The 17,180-nt window shown below is 39.9% G+C and overlaps 1 protein-coding gene across 1 annotated transcript in view; it reads left to right on the plus strand.

The window, feature by feature from the left end:
- SAMD8 (sterile alpha motif domain containing 8) overlaps positions 1–17,180 on the plus strand; it is a 60,279-nt gene that overhangs the window by 14,311 nt on the left and 28,788 nt on the right. Inside the window, exon 2 of the mRNA XM_023204883.2 lies at positions 16,487–17,079. Within this exon, the coding sequence (XP_023060651.2) occupies positions 16,487–17,079 (593 nt within the window). The remainder of the gene's footprint in view (positions 1–16,486; positions 17,080–17,180) is intronic.

Here is a 17,180-nt window from a genome sequence, read left to right on the forward strand (position 1 = left end):
ATAAATAGAGAAAATGTGTGTGTGTGTCTGTGGGCGTGCGCTATATTCATATTCAGCCATAAAACAGAATGAAGTCCTGTTATTTGCAGCAACATGGATGAATCTGGAGGACATTATATTAAGTGAAATTAGCCAGGCACAGAAAGACAAATACTACATGATCTCACTCATATATGGAATCTAAAAAAACAGTTAATCTGGTAGAAGTGGAAAGTAGGATAGTAGTTATCAGAGACTAGAGAGAAAGGATAGGAGAGGAGGATGGAGATAGGTTGGTCAGCAAGTACAAAATTACACTTAGCTCCTTCCTTGTCCCTGCAAAGAACGTGATCTCGTTCCTTTTTATGGCTGCATAGTTTTCCGTGGTGTATATGTACCACATTTTCTTTATGCAGCCTATCATTGATGGACATTTGGGTTGATTCCATGTCTTTGCTATTGTGAATAGTGCTGGAATAAACATACGCGTGCATGTATCTTTATAATAGAATGATTTATATTCCTTTGGGTATATACTCAGTAATGGGATTGCTGGGACAAAAGGCATTTAGTATTTGCTGAACAGTGAGAGCAAATGTACACAGGGAGGGGAACAACACACACTGCGGCCTGTCGGGGGAGGGGGGGTGCCGGGAGAGGGAGAGCATCAGGATAAATAGCTAATGCATGCGGGGCTTAATACCTAGGTGATGGGTTGTTAGGTGCAGCAAACCGCCATGGCACACATTTACCTATGTAAACAAACTTGCATGTCCTGCTCATGTATCCTGGAATTAAAGTAAAATAACAGGCCAGGCACAGTGGCTCATGCCTGTAATTCCAGCACTTTAAGAGGCTGAGGTGGGCAGATCACCTGAGGTCAAGACTTCGAGACCAGCCTGGCCAACATGGTGAAACCCCGTCTCTACTAAAAATACAAAAATTAGCCTAGTGTGGTGGTGGGCGCCTGTAATCCCCACTACTCGGGACGCTAAGGCAGGAGAATTGCTTGAATCCAGGAGGTGGAGGCTCAGTGAGCCAAATTTGCGCCACTGCGTTCCAGCCTGGGCAGCAGAGTGAGACTATTCCCCCCAACCCCCCCCAAAAAATTATAGTTAGATGAGAAGTGTTAACTGGTTTTCTGTTGTACAGTAGGGTGACTATGACTAATAATAATGTGTTTTTCAAGGTAGCTAGAAGATTTTGAATGTTATCACCACAAAGAAATGATAGATGTGACTGGTGTGGTGGTTTATGCCTGTAATCTTAACACTTTGGGAGGCCGAGGCAGGAAGATCACTTGAGCCTAGAAGTTTGAGGCCAGCCTGGGCAACATAGCAAGACCCTGTCTCTACAAAAAAGTAAAAAAGAAATTAGCCAAGCATGATGGCACATGCCTGTAGTCCCAGCTACTCAGGAGGCTGAGGTGGGAGGATCACATGAGCCCAGGGGTATGAGGTTTCAGTGAGTTATAATTGTGTCAGTGCTCTCCAGCCTGGGCAAGAGAACAAGACCCTGTCTCTAGAAAAAAAAAAGAAAGGATAACTGTTTAAAATGATATATGTGCTAAGTATCTTGATTTGATCATTATACAGTATATACATGTATTAACATATTACACTGGGCCGGGCGTGATGGCTCACTCCTATAATCCCAGCACTTTGGGAGGCCCTTGGCGGGCGGATCACCTGGGGTTGGCGGATCACCTGGGGTTGGAAGTTCAAGACCAGCCTGACCAACATGAAGAAACTTGTCTCTACTAAAAATACAAATTTAGCTGGGCGGTGGTGGTGCATGCCTGTAATCCCAGCTGCTCAGGAGGCTGAGGCAGGAGAATCGCTTGAACTGGGGAGGTGGAGGTTGCAGTGAGCCGTGATCATGTCTCTACACTCCAGCCTGGGCAACAAGAGCAAAACTCCGTCTCAAAAAAAAAAAATTACCCTGTACCCCATAAATACGTACAATTATGTGTCAATTATAAATAAAGTTGTAATTTTAAAAATGATCTTATGGCCGGGCGTGGTGGCTTACGCCTGTAATTCCAGCACTTTGGGAGCCCGAGGTGGGTGGATCACGAGGTCAGGAGATCGAGACCATCCTGGCTAACATGGTGAAACCCCATCTCCACTAAAAATACAAAAAATTAGCAGGGCATGGTGGCAGGCGCCTGTAGTCCCAGCTACTTGGGAGGCTGAGGCAGGAGAATGGCATGAACCCGGGAGGTGGAGCTTGCAGTGAGCTGAGATTGTGCCACTACACTCCAGCCTGGGCGACAGAGCAAAACTCTGTCTCAAAAAAAAAAAAAAAAGATCTTGTTTAGAAGGACATTGGGTAATTGAATGAATTAATATTTTGATTGCTGCTTTTTTTTTTGCACATTTATTTAATAAATGCTTATTGAGAACCTACCATGCACTAATCATATAGGCCTTAGTAATCTTGGTTACTCTGACCATCTTTCCTAAAAATAAAACAAAAATAACCTAATAAAAACCCACTGAGCTCTTCTGCTGCACTATGTGCTACTTTTCTTTTCTTTCCTTTTTTCTTTTTTTTTTTTTTCTTTTGGCTAGACACACTCTCATTTTGCCTTTCCTCCCTTTTCGTTTTCTTTCATTCGTAGTATGGTACTTACCTGCTTTCATGTTCTTACTGCTGTTGAACCTACTTAATAGATGAAGTAGCCAGATCAGAGCTTCTGTTTTGTGTAAGTTACTAATAGGTTATTTTACTGTTCAAGTCTTTTTCCCCTGTCACTAAGTGCTTGGTTGAGAAAAAATAATTGAATAGTTTTTTGAAATAAAACATGTCATTCATTCCAAATAATGCAAAAGTACATATAGTTAATGAGAAGAGAGCTGAAAAGCATATCCTGCTTAGTTTCCCAGGAAACTAAGGGAAAAAAACATAAACTTACATTGCCTTACCTAGAATTGGACCAGAATGTGGACCTTATATGAGACAGCTTGAAACCTTGAACTTTTGGTACTTAGCTTGCTCTGAAAGACGACAATTCAGAGGACTAAAGGGCCTTTGGTAATCAGTCAGGGTTCACTTGCAAGAGAGAGAAACTTCTCTGGTCTGGGCTAGGAACTACAATATTTAAATTGGCCTGTCAGAGAAATGGTACCTTTGCTACAGTCGGAAGGTTGGTATTAGGAGGCCAACGTGAAACTGCTGAGTTTGAGAACACAGCCGTCTCAATACAAAAAAAAAACAGTAAAAAAACAGGCAAAAGACTTCAATAGATGTTTCTCCAAGCAAAATATACAAATGTCCGTTAATCATACGAAAAGATGTTCAACATGGCTAATCATTACTGAAATCAAATCAAAATCACAATGAAATACTACTTTACATCATAAAAATGGTTACTATTAAGAAAAAAACAGAAAATTACAAGCGTTAGCAAGAATATGGAGAAATTAGAACACTTTGTGCATATTGCTAGTGGGAATGTAAAATGGTACAGCTGCTGTGGAAAATGATATGGTGACTCCTCAAAAAATTTAACAGAATTACCATACAAGCCAGCAGTTCCACTTCTAGGTGTATACCTGAAGTAAAAGCAGGGACTTGAACAGATATTTGTATACCCATGTTAAGAGCAGTATTATTCACAATAGCCAGAAGATGAATGCAGCTTAAGTGTCTGTGGATGTATGAATGTGTAAACAAAATGTGATATACACATAGAAGGGGATATTATTCAGCGTTAGAAAGAAAATTCTGGGCTGGACCTGTAATCCCAGCACTTTGGGAGGCTGAGGTGGGTGGATCATTTGAGGTCAGGAGTTCGAGACCAGCCTGGCCAACATTGTGAAACCCCACCTCTACTAAAAATACAAAAAATTAGCTGGGTGTGGTGGTGGGTGCCTGTAGTCCCACCTACTTGGGAGGCTGAGGCAGGAGAATCACTTGAACCCAGGAGGCGGAGCTTGCCGTGATCCGAGATTGTGCCACTGCACTTGAGCCTGGGCGACAGAGCAAGACTCTGTCTCAAAAAAAAAAAAAAAAAAAAAAAAAGGAAAGAAAATTCTGACATATACTACAATACAGAAGATGAACCTTGAAGCTTAAGTGAAATAAGACACAAAAGAATGAATATTGCATGATTCTACTTATATGAAATATCTACAATAGGGAAATTCATAGCAACAGAATGTAGGTTAGAGGATACCGGGGCTGAGCATGAGGGGGATAGTGAGTTATTGCTTAATGTTTGCAGGGTTTTTTTTTTGGAGTGATGATGAAGTTCTGGAGATGGATGGTGGTAATTGTGGCACAACATTGAATGTATTTAAGGAAACAGAACTATAACACTTAAAATGGTAAAAATGGTAAATTTTATGTATAGTTAACCACACACACAGAAAAGAGCATATATCTGTTATGCAGGTATTAGGAAACCACTACTACTTGCCCCACAACCGCAGCTGATTCATGACCCTTACAGAGTTAGTGACTGAAAACTGGAGAATTATGTGCACATGGCCAACATTTCCTTAATCCTTGTGGATAGCCAAAACTTCAGTAAAACGACTCTCATTCACCATCTGCTTTCCACATCTCGTCTCGTGAGCATCTCATGAGCATCTAGTTGACTGAAACCGATTCACATTTGAATCCTAGTTTCAAGGAACCCTGAGGAATAATGATTAGCTTTTCAGACTCTGTAGTAGGAGGAAACAACTAGAGGGAGACTGGAAAGGGTGCTGAATCCTACCTTGTCATATCTGCCACAGGCACTGAGTCAGAGGCGATTCATAGATGGCAGCGCTCCTTTTAGTCAGGTCGCCATTTCCAGTAGTGTTGAGAATGTCCTGCAGCTGATAAGTTGGAGAGGTAGGGTGGGGACGAAGTCATTATCTCTTTTTGCAGTTAATGGACTGATTGTGCTATGGTATTTGCAGTTTTAATGTGGTAGAAAACATTTGGATTATTTAAATTACTGTAAAGAGATTTGGGTCATTCTAATGGGATGTATTAAAGACTCATTGACTAAAGAATATCTGAGCTAATGTTTAGGAGTACCAAATGTAAGGTTGTTATGTTTATGATAAGCTTTTTTCATTTCATCAAGTATGGAGATAAGAATATAATAGAAAATATACTGAGTTCTTTTGCTCTTAGGCTGCTGAAATCTCTAATTAGTATGAACTAAATTTGTTTGGAGAGAAAAGAAACAAATTTACTAGTAAAGCATTTACTTGCTGAAAATTGCACTTCTTAAAAACAGTTTTCAAAAATTCTAACCAGAGGTCACCCAAAAGATATTTCATATTGTCTAGAACAGTCAGGTGTTCTTATCTGTTATCTATGACTTAAAACTAAGTTTGAATAATTCCTGTTGATATCAAATTCTGCGGGAATGACTGGTCTCTCAGCACCTTGATAGGTATTGACCTTTGATGCTTAAGTAATTTTTTCTTTTTTTTTTTTCTTGAGATGGAGTTTCACTCTTGTTACCCAGGCTAGAGTGCAATGGTGCAAACTCAGCTCACTGCCACCTCCGCCTCCCAGGTTCAAACAATTCTCCAGCCTCAGCCTCCAGAGTAGCTGGGATTACAGGCATGTGCCACCACGCCCGACTAATTTTTTTCTTTTTCTTTTTCTTTTTGTATTTTTAGTACAGAGGGGGTTTCACAACATTGGCCAGGCTGGTCTCGAACTCCTGACCTCAAGTGATCTGCCCGCCTTGGCCTTCCAGTGTGCTGGGATTATAGGTGTGGATCACTACCCATTAACATTTTGGACAAGTACCAAGCTTTGCATGAAATGCTTTTTAAGGTGGACCACGCTTTAATGGTGTAACAAGAGTTAGTATTTAAATCAGATTTGTTGATACGTTATTCCACTTCTAGAAATTTAACCTAAGGCACTGCAATGCCATTTATAATAATAATAAAATAGTGAACAATTGCTAACAATGGGGAGATGGATAAATTATTGTATAGTCATACAATGGAATGTTTTAAAACTATCTTTTCAAAAGACATGTAATGGCATTAGACAGGACTCATGCAGTAATGTTAAGCAAAATGATACAGAATTATGTATGATGTGTTTTCTCTTTATAGACAATTTTGCGTGTGAGAGAAATATAATAAATTATAAGGAGTGATTCTCTAGGGATTAGTTTTCAAATTTTCTGTTCTTCAGTGAATATATATTGCTTCTATATATTTGGCTTTTTATTGTAGAGATACTTAATTATAAAAGATTCAAACCATGCAGAAACTTGCAGACTAAAAACCCTAAAAACTCAGTCCCCAACCTAGAGAAATGGAGACCGGTTCATCAATTTGTTTCTATATGGATTTTGTTTTTGGTGTCACATCTGAGAGATCTTTACCTAACCCAGGTCAGAAAGATTTTCTCCTATGTTTTCTTCTAAAAATTTTCTAGTCTTAGGTTTTATGTTAGGTCTATGATCCATTTTCAGTTAATTCTTATATGTGGTAGAAGTATGAATTGAGGTTTTTACATATGGATATCCATTTGTTCCAGCATAACTTAATGAAAAGGGTGTGTTTTCTCCACTGAATTGCCTTTGCACATTTGTAGAAAGTCAGATATCTATATATGTATAGGTCTGTTTCTAGACTCTATATTCTGTTTCTTTGATTTATGTTAATACCACTTTGTCTTGATTTGAGTACTGAGATAGGCAGAATTCCCTGGGTTCAAGCAATTCTCCTGCCTCAGCCCCCTGATTAGCTGGGACTACAGGCAAGCACCACCATGCTGGGCTAAGTTTTGTGTTTTTAGTAGAGACAGGGTTTTGCCATATTGACCAGGCTGGTCTCGAGCTCCTAACCCCAAGTGATCCACCCACCTCTGCCTCCCAAAGTGCTGGGATTACAGGCATGAGCCACTCCGCCCTGCCAAGATAGGCAGAATTCTAAAATGACCCCTAATGACCTTTGCTCTTGTATAATGGGAGGGACCTGTAATCCCACCTAATCATGGGATATCACTCTCATGGTGACTAAGAAAGGGAGATTATCCTCAGTGGACCTGATCTAACAAGACAAACCCTTAAAAGGGACTGGGCTTTTCCTGGAGAAATAATCCAAATACAAGGGGAGGGAATTCAACACAGAAGAAGCTGCTGATTTTTGGGAAAAGAGGAAACCATGTAATAAATAATTCGAGTGGTCGGTAAGCTTATGTAAGCTTATGGTAATTTGTTACAAAGCAATAGAAAACAAATACAGGTAGTTGTATAATGAGTCTTTAAATCAGCTGTTTATGAAATGTATCAATATCTACAAAATTAAAGGCCCGCTGGGATTTTGATTGGAATTGGGTTGAATGTACAGATAGGTTTGGGGAAAATTGTCCTCTTAACAGTATTGATTCTTCTGACCTACTCATTTCTCATTTTTAGGTATTTGTCTTAGCAGTGTTTTGTTGTTTTCAGCATGTAGGTCTTGCCCATGTTTTGTCAGATTTATCCCTGAGTATTTCATGTATTTATGCTATTACAAATGGTATTTTGTACGTTTTAAATTTTGATTGTTTGTTGCTAGCTTATGGAAATACAATTGATGGCTGGGTGTGATAGCTCACACCTGTAATCCCACACTTTGGGAGGCTGAGGCAGGTGAATCTCCTGAGCTCAGGAGTTTGAGACGGGTCTGGGCAACATAGTGAAACCCCGTTTCTACGAAACATACTAAAAATTAGCCAAGTGTGGTGCGCATGCACCTGTGGTCCCAGCTACTTGGAAGGCTGAAGTGGGAGAATGGCTTGAGCCTGGGAGGTGGAGGTTGCAGTGAGCCGAGATCATGCCACTGCATTCCAACCTGGGTGACAGAGTGACACCCTGTCTCAAAAAAAAAAAAAGGAAGACAATTGATTTTTGTTCGTTGATATTATATGTAGCAATCTTGCTAAACTGACTTATTCTAGTAACTGTTTTTGGTAGATTCTATTGAATTTTCAACATAAATAATCAAGTTGTCAGCAAATAGAGTTTTATTTCTTCCTTTTAAATCTGTATGCCTTTTACTTCTTTTTTTTTTTTCCTCGAGATGGAGTCTCCCTGTGTCGCCCCGGCTGGAGTGCAGTGGCACAATGTCAGCTCACTGCAAGCTCTACCTCCCGGGTTCACACCATTCTCGTGCCTCAGCCTCCCGAGTAGCTGAGACTACAGGCGCCTGCCACCACACTCGGCTAATTTTTTGTATTTCTAGTAGAGATGGGGTTTCACCATGTTAGCCAGGATGGTCTCTATCTCCTGACCTCGTGATCTGCCCGCCTCGGCCTCCCAAAGTGCTGGGATTACAGGTGTGAGCCACCATGCCCGGCCTGCCTTTTTTTTCTTATCTTATTACACTGACCAGAACTTCTGATGTTTCATAGAAGTGGTGAGAGTGACGATCTTGCCTTGCATCTTTTTTTTTTCCTTACACTCACTTTTTAAAAATTTTTTATTTTTTATTTTTGTTTTTGAGAAAGAGTCTCACTTTTTTGCCCAGACTGGAATGCAGTGGCGCGATCTCGGCTCACTGCAGTCTCCACCTTCTGGATTCAAGCAATTCTCCTGCCTCAGCCTTACGAGTACCTGCGATTACAGGCACCCACCACCACACCTGGCTAATTTTTGTATTTTTAGTAGAGATGGGGTTTCACCATGTGAGCCAGGCTGGTCTTGAACTCCTGATCCTAGGTGATCCGCCCATCTCAGCCTCCTAAAGTGCTGGGATTACAGGTGTGAGCCAACATGCCCGGCCTTTGTTATTGATTTCTGCCCTCATCATTATTATTTCCTTCTGCTTTGGGTTAATTTTCTCTTTAGCTTCTTGGTGGCATTATTTTAGCTGACATTAGTGGATTTCCATTTCTCCCAACCTTTGTGCTATTGTTAACATATGTTTTACATATGTTATAAATCCCACAGTACATTGCTTTTTGTTTAAAATGTAAATTATCTTTTTTTTTTTGAGATGAAGTCTTGCTATTTTTAGTAGAGATGGGGTTTCACCATGTTGGCCAGGATGGTCTCAATCTCTTGACCATGTGATCTGCCCACCTTGGCCTCCCGAAGTGTTGGGATTACAGGCATGAGCCACCACGCCCGGCCTAAATTATCTCTTCAAGAAACTTAAGGCCGGGTGCAGTGCCTCCCAGCACTTTGGGAGGCCAAGGCAGGCAGATTACCTGAGGTCAGGAGTTCAAGACCACCCTGGCCAACATGGTGAAACCTCGTCTCTACTAAAAATAAAAAAATTAGCCTGGTGCAGTGGCATGGGCCCATAATTCCAGCTCCTGGGGAGGCTGAGGCAGGAAAATCTCTTGAACCCGGAGACAGAGGTTGCAGTGAGCAGAGATCATGCCACTGCACTCCAGGCTGGGCGATAGAGTGAGACGCTATCTCAAATAAATAAACAAACAAAAATGATAAGAAAAAAATGCATATATTTATGCACGTGGCTACCATTTTGGTGTTCATTTCTTTGTGTAGATTCATATTTTGGTATGGTAACATTTTCTTTCTGCTTGAAGGACTTTAAATTTTTGTAGTGCATGTCTGCTGGTGATGAAATCAGCTTTTGTGTGTCTGAACAAGTATTTGCCTTTGCTTTTGAAGGATATTTCACTGGGCATACAATTATAGGTTTTTTTTTTTTGTTTTTCTTTCAGTACTTTAAATATATTGTTTCACTGTGTTCTAGCTTGGCTTGTGCCCAGTAAGAAATCTCTTACCATTCTTACCTTTGTTCCTAATGTGTCTGTTTTTTCTTTTGCTTTTAAGATTTTCTCATTGTCACTGTTTTTAAGTAATTTGATTTTGATATACCTTGGTATAGCTTTCTTCTTGTTTCTTATTTTTGGAGTTTGTTGAGCTTCTTGGATACACATGTTTATGGTTTTCACCAAATTTGGAAAATTTTGGCCATTGTTACTTCACATATTTTTTTCTGTTCTCTCTTGTCTTTTGGAGGCTGTTTGATGTTGTTCCACCTCTCATTGATGTTCTTTCTTTGGTGTCTGTGTGCGTGGTAAAATATATACAACCAAATGTATAATCTAAACTTTTTTTTTTTTTTTTTGAGATGGAGTCTCACTCTGTCACCCAAGCTGGAGTGCAGTGGCACGATTTTGGCTCACTGCAACCTCTACCTCCCGGGTTCAAGCAATTGTCCTGCCTCAGCCTCCGGAGTAGCTGGGATTACAGGCGCCTGCCACCATGCCTGGCTCTTTTTTTGTATTTTTAGTGGAGACGGGGTTTCACGATGTTAGCCAGGATGGTCTCAATCTCTTGACCTCATGATCCGCCCACGTCGGCCTCCCAAAGTACTGGGATTACAGGTGTGAGCCACTGCGCCCGGCCGAAACCATTTTTTATATAGTACAGTGGCGTTAAGTACATTTACTGTGTTGTGCAACCATTATCACCATCCATCTTCAGAACTTTTAAAACATCTTCCCAAACTGAAATTCTATGCCTATTAAAAAATGACTCATTCTCCCTGCTCCCAGTCCCTGACAGCCACCATTCTACTTTCTGTCTCTGTGAATTTCACTACTCTAGTTACCTCATATAAGTGGAATCATACAGTATTTGTCCTTTTGTGACTGGCTTATTTCACTTAGTATGTCTTTAAGGTTCATCCATGTTATAGCATGTGTCAGAACTTCCTTTTTAAGACTGAATAATATGCTCTTTTTTAAAGTTCTCTTTTTTTTTCTGTATTTTATTGTGAATAGTTTCTTTTCTTTTCTTTCTTTTTTTGAGACAGGCTCTTGTTCTGTTGCCCAGGCTGGAGTGCATTGGCGCGCTTTCAGCCCACTGCAGCCTTGAACGCCCAGACTCAGGTGATCTTCTCGCCTGAACCTCTGAGTAGCTGGGACTACAAGCATGGACAACCATGCCTGGCTAATTTTTAAAAATTATTTATAGAGACAAGGTCTCACTATGTTGCCCAGGCAGGTCTTGAACTCATAGGCTTAAGCAATCCTCCCACCTCAGCCTCCCAAAGTGTTGGGATTGCAACCAGCGCCCTTGAATTGTTTCTATTGTTACTTAGTTACATTTATTGCTCTTACCTTCTTCAGTGTCTCATCAGCTGTTAGTCCCTGGTATTTTTCATCTCAGATAATGTCATTTTATCTCTAGAACTTTGAGTTGCATTAGTCTTTTTTTATGTATCTATTTGCTTTTTTGTTGAGATGGTGTCGGGGCAGGGGGCATCTCCCTTTGCTGCTCAGGCTGGTCTTGAACTAGCCACAAGGGATCCTCCTGCCTTGCTTTCCAAAGTGCAGGGATTACAGGTGTGAGCCCCCACCTGTCCATTGTGTGTCTATTTCTTCATTTAACTTTTTGGACAAATGTAATACACAATTATCATAACTATGTTAATGTCCTTATCTGCCAATTTTATTATCTGTGTAAGTTCTTGATTAATTGATTTTTCTCCTCATTGTAAGTGATACTTTTCTGCTTTTTTGCATGCCTGATAATCTTTGACTAGATGCCAGACATTATGAATTCATTGTTGGACATTATGAATTCATTGTTGTACTCTAGATACTTTGGTATTTCTATTAATATTCTTGAGCTTTTTGTGGGATGCTCTTCAACTACTTGAACACAGTTTGATCCCTTTGAGTCTTCCTTTTAAGATTTGTTAGGATGAACCCAGAGACATGTTTAGTCAACGGTAGGGTTTCTCAATAGCAGCACCATGACATTTGGGGCCAAACAATTCTTTGTTAGGGGAGGGGATAGTCCTGTGCATTATAGAATGTTTAACAGCATTGCCCCAAAGTTTAACAACCGAAAATGTCTTCAGACATGGCCAAATGTTCCAGGAAGTGGGGAGGATTGCCCCCAGTTGAGAGTTGCTGCCTTAGGGTTAGTTTTGCCTCACTACTATGGCAAGCTCTTTCTGTGTACTCTACCCAAAGCTGCTCATGAGACCTTTTTTCAGTCTGGCTATTTGGAATAGGCACTTTTCTTGGCCTCATGTGAGTGCTGGGAATTCATTTGGGTAGTCTTTCCTTGGTCTTGGTTAGTTTCCTTACATACATGTGCTGATAGGCATTCAGCTAAATATTCAAGAGAGACCCGCAGATCTCTGGAGTTCTCGTCTGTGTATCTCCTCTTCAGTATTGTGCCCCATAAACACTAGCCATCTTGATCACCCCAAACTCTCAGCTCCATCTCCTCAACTCATTGAGCCTGCCAGACCTCATGTGAGTTTCCCATCCTGTGCCTCTTGTGGCTGGGAAACTCAAGGCCATAACCTGGTGCAGTAGGGTTCACCTTATTTGTTTCCTGGCTCTCAGGGATCTTCCTGATGTCCAGTGTCTTGAAACTTTTTTTTTGGAGACAGAGTTTTGCTCTTGTTGCCCAGGCTAGAGTGCAATGGTGCAATCTCAGCTCATCTCAACCTCCGCCTCCCGAGTTCAAGCAATTCTCCTGCCTCAGCCTCCCAAGTAGCTGGGATTATAGGCATCTGCCACCACAACCAGCTAATTTTTTATACTTTTAGTAGAGACAGGATTTCTCCATGTTGGCCAGGCTGCTCTCAACCTCAGGTGATCCACCCATCTCAGCCTCCCTAAGTGCTGGGATTACAGACATGAGCCACCACACCTGGCTGACACTTTTTTTCCCATATATTTTGTTTGTTTTTTCGTTGTTTCAGGTCAGAAGATAAATCTGGTTCTTGTTAATAAATCTTGGTCAGAAGCACATGTCCTTTAACAGATCATTTATTTGTATTAATTATTGATAAAAGCTTAGTTCTTAATATCTGTAAACACTTACTAATCTAATTTCCTTATTTTTCAATATGTATTTATCACTCAAAGTCTCCTGTTCCCTGTGATTCCTTTGGTACACCATAAATATTAAATGGACCCTAAAGCTTTTTATCATCTTTTAATATACCTCTTTCATGCAGGCTTTCACAGTGTTAGCTAAGTAGTGATTTAGTATGGGACTCTTAACTATTATATAGTAGCATACAATTAAAGGGCATGCACTGACCTGATAAAGCAGAACAGTGAAATGTGTCATGCTTTTAGGGCATTCCCACAGCAGGCTCAAAGACTTCCAAGAGACTTCCATGTATAACTCATATTTTCTAGCAGCTAAAACGTCAGCATCAAAGCCTGTTAGCCTGATTGAGGTTGTAAAGAACTGGTGAGCTAAGACAGGGGAAAAAAACATAAAAGAAGAGAAGAATCATTCTGAACCGAGTATGAGAGGAAACTGTCCTAACGAATAATTCTTCGAGAATGGGAGTGACATGGAACCCATTGGTGGTAAGCTGTTAGAGAAAGGGGAATGTTAACAGACTAGAAATAATGTGACTAAAGAAATCTGGCCTTGTATTTTTTTTTTTTTTTTTTTTTTTTTTTTTGAGACGGAGTCTCCCTCTGTTGCCCAGGCTGGAGTGCAGTGGTGCGATCTCCGCTCACTGCAACCTCTGCCTGCCAGGTTGAGGCAGTTCTCTGCCTCAGCCTCCCTAATAGCTGAGATTACAGGCGCCTGCCACCATGCCCGGCTAATTTTTTTGTATTTTTAGTAGAGACGGGGTTTCACCATCTTGGCCAGGTTGGTCTTGAACTCCTGACCTCATGATCCACCCTCAGCCTCCCAAAGTGCTGGGATAGGCGTGAGCCACCATGCCCGGCTGGCTTTGTTTTATGTGAAGGAAACTTGTCTCTCAGATTCGCGACGTCATAACTGCTACAGAGATTATAGCATGTGCTTGTTGGATATCCAAGGATGAAGTAATTTAGTCAGAGCATACCTTGGGTAAAAGAAGTTATGTATAGTAGGTAGGGTGAAAGCATCTAGTTATCCATGTGAACTAAAACAGCAAAATCATACTTCTAATGGAATTGTATATATGATATAATAAGTGATATAAAATAATATAATACATAAATATGTAAGTTCCATGTGTTAAAGTGAATAAATCATAATTCTTTGGCATTTGAGGTGGTGATGATATGCTATAGCCTAAAAGAGTTAAGAGTTTTTGTTATTCCATAATGCATAAGAATTAGACAACTTTGTAAAAAATATAGACTCCTTGTAAATGGATGTGATAGTAATTTTCACAGACAGGGAAACTCTGGGTCGATAATAAAAGTTATTTTGTGAAACAAAATATGACTTAAGCCTTCCAAAAATTAAGATTGCTTTTAGTAATAAATAAATACTGATTAACTGACATTTCCCTGACATTCATCTATGGGTGGATTTTATCAAGCTTATTGTTTTCTAAATAATTTTGATGATACAAGTGGTTCTCATGTAGTTAAAATGTCTGCCTTTGCCAAGTAACTATAAGTCTTCGTGGCAAGAGTTTATGTGGGTAGGGAAAGAATTCAGAGCAGTACCAGCTTTTTACTTTTCTTGTTGTAAGGAAGCACAAAAAGTTTTTCATAGCCAACAGTGCATTTATATCACTAAATGCATTTATATCACAATGCATTTATATCACTAAATCATTAAATCGAGAATTATTACATTGAGGAAGAGGATGCTGTCCTCATTCATTTGTCCTTCAGGATAGAAGGATATTCATTTGTATTGATGTTTTATTTGGTTTTTCAAGACTTCAAAAATAAAGTTTAACCTAACATATATAGAGAAAAGTATAGATCACAATTATATAGCTTAATGAATTTTCACAAAAGGAACAAGCCCATATAACTAATACCCAGATTTTTAAAAAAGAACATTTGTATTATAATAGTTTTTTTTTTTTTTTTTTCCAAGCTGGGTAGTAGGCACATAGGTGTTCATTGTATCATTTTATTCTTTTATGCTTTGAAGTTTGCCTACCATTTTTTAAAAATTATCTCAGGAGGAAATACAATCTTCAGAGGTCTGGAAAATGTCAAAAAACCTACAGGCTTTAATAGTTGAGAAAGTGCTTTTGAGAAATAGTGTTTTTTTCCACGTAGACCTTTGTCTCCTATGTATCTGATATACTTTATAAACCTGAGGAGGCCCAAGTAACTGAATGTTTTACAATAGAAGAACATAAATAGAGCTGTGTGAAATCAAGGTAGTAAAAATTATTGGTACTTTTTAAAACATAGCACATTATTGGCCTTTTATTCTGCAGTATAAAGTCTGGGTCATCAAATTTGTGAGTACATTGAAATGACAGTTTGCTTTTAAAAATTTTATTGCTAAAGTCCATGATAGTTTTAAGAATAAAATGCCCTATTCAGTTCTATATTGTAATATTCAAAGCTGTAGAAAGAACTGAGTTATTATTGAGATTCAAATACATGTCTAGTTTAAAGGCTTCATATCTGTTATAGAAATTATTTTGTATATAGTAGTTAGAAATATGCTTAATTGGCCGAGGACGATGGCTCACGCCTGTAATCCCTGCACTTTGGGAGGCCGAGGCGGGCAGATCACGAGGGCAGGAGATAAATTCCATCCTGGCTAACACGGTGAAACCCTGTCTCCACTAAAAATACAAAAAATTTTCCGGGTGTGCTGGCAGGTGCCTGTAGTCCCAGCTACTCCAGAGGCTGAGGCAGGAGAATGGTGTGAACCTGGGAGGCGGAGCTTGCAGTGAGCCGATAGCACCAGGGCACTCCAGCCTGGGTGACAGAGCAAGGCTCCGTCTCAAAACAAACAAACAAACAAACAAAAAAATATGCTTAATCTAAAGCATTCCCTGGAATTACAGTTATCTACTTTTCTTTTATGTTTATTTCCCCCCCAGGTGGGGAGATATGTTTTCCATGAACATGGAGATTTCAGAAATTGGATTTTTTTCTCTCTTTTCTTTGACTTTTAAAAATATAATAAATCTTCCTATATTTCTTGATTTTATGAAAAGTATTAAAATGGGATTTTTCTTAGTTCTCGAGTAGACTGATGGAAAAGCCGTTTGTAAAATGTCTTTCTATAAAAATATTTGGTTATTAAATTTTCTTCTGCTGTTGGAGTCATATGCATAAAATTATTAGTATGTTAATCTATTGAAAACCATTCGTTATTGAATAATTTTTCTTTCACTCTAGAAGCCAACAGGATGGTGCAGCTAAATTACTGTTTCTTGGGCAGGGGGGTGTGTGTATATGTGTGTGTGTGTGTGTGTGTATTTATATATATATAGCTTTTTGTTTGTTTGTTTTTGAGACAATCTCCTCTGTTGCCCAGGCTGGAGTGCAGTGGCACAACCATGGCGCACTGCAGCTTTGACCTCCCAGACTCAGGTAATCCTCCCACCTCGGCCTACCAGGTAGCTGAGACTATAGGCGTACCACCATGCCCAGGCTAAATTTTCTTTTTTGGTAGAGATAGGGTCTTGCTATGTTGCCAGGACTGGTCTCAAACTCCTGGGCTTAAGTGATGCTCCCAACTCAGCCTCCCAAAGTGCTGGGGATTATAGGCATGAGCCACTGCGCCTGGCCTGTTTCTGGTGTATTTATGTGTGTTTGTCTTTGAAGAAATTGTTAGGACACACTGAAGCTTTTGTTTTGTTTTCCTGTTTTCTCCTGACAGGCAGTGGAGGAGGAAATGGCAGGTCATAATCAACTCTGCATTCGCCGCTGGACTACCAAGCATGTAGCTGTGTGGCTGAAGGATGAAGGCTTTTTTGAATATGTGGACATTTTATGCAATAAGCACCGACTTGATGGAATCACATTGCTAACATTGACTGAATATGATCTCCGGTCTCCTCCTCTGGAAATCAAAGTCTTAGGGGACATTAAAAGGTTAATGCTCTCGGTCCGAAAATTGCAGAAAATACATATTGATGTTTTAGAAGAGATGGGCTACAACAGTGACAGTCCCATGGGTTCCATGACCCCTTTCATCAGTGCTCTTCAGAGTACAGACTGGCTGTGTAATGGGGAGCTTTCCCATGACTGTGACGGACCCATCACTGACTTGAATTCTGATCAGTACCAGTACATGAATGGTAAAAACAAACATTCTGTTCGAAGATTGGACCCAGAATACTGGAAGACTATACTGAGTTGTATATATGTTTTTATAGTATTTGGATTTACATCTTTCATTATGGTTATAGTCCATGAGCGAGTGCCTGACATGCAGACCTATCCACCACTCCCAGATATATTCTTAGATAGGTAAGTTTTGTTTCTAGTTGCTAAGTTTGTGGGAGGTTGCTATAATTAACAGCAGTGATACTATATTTATGATAATTATATTGTTTCTTATTGTGGTAGAT

This window comes from Piliocolobus tephrosceles, chromosome 9 (assembly GCF_002776525.5).
Source record: "Piliocolobus tephrosceles isolate RC106 chromosome 9, ASM277652v3, whole genome shotgun sequence".
Lineage (NCBI taxonomy): Eukaryota > Metazoa > Chordata > Mammalia > Primates > Cercopithecidae > Piliocolobus > Piliocolobus tephrosceles.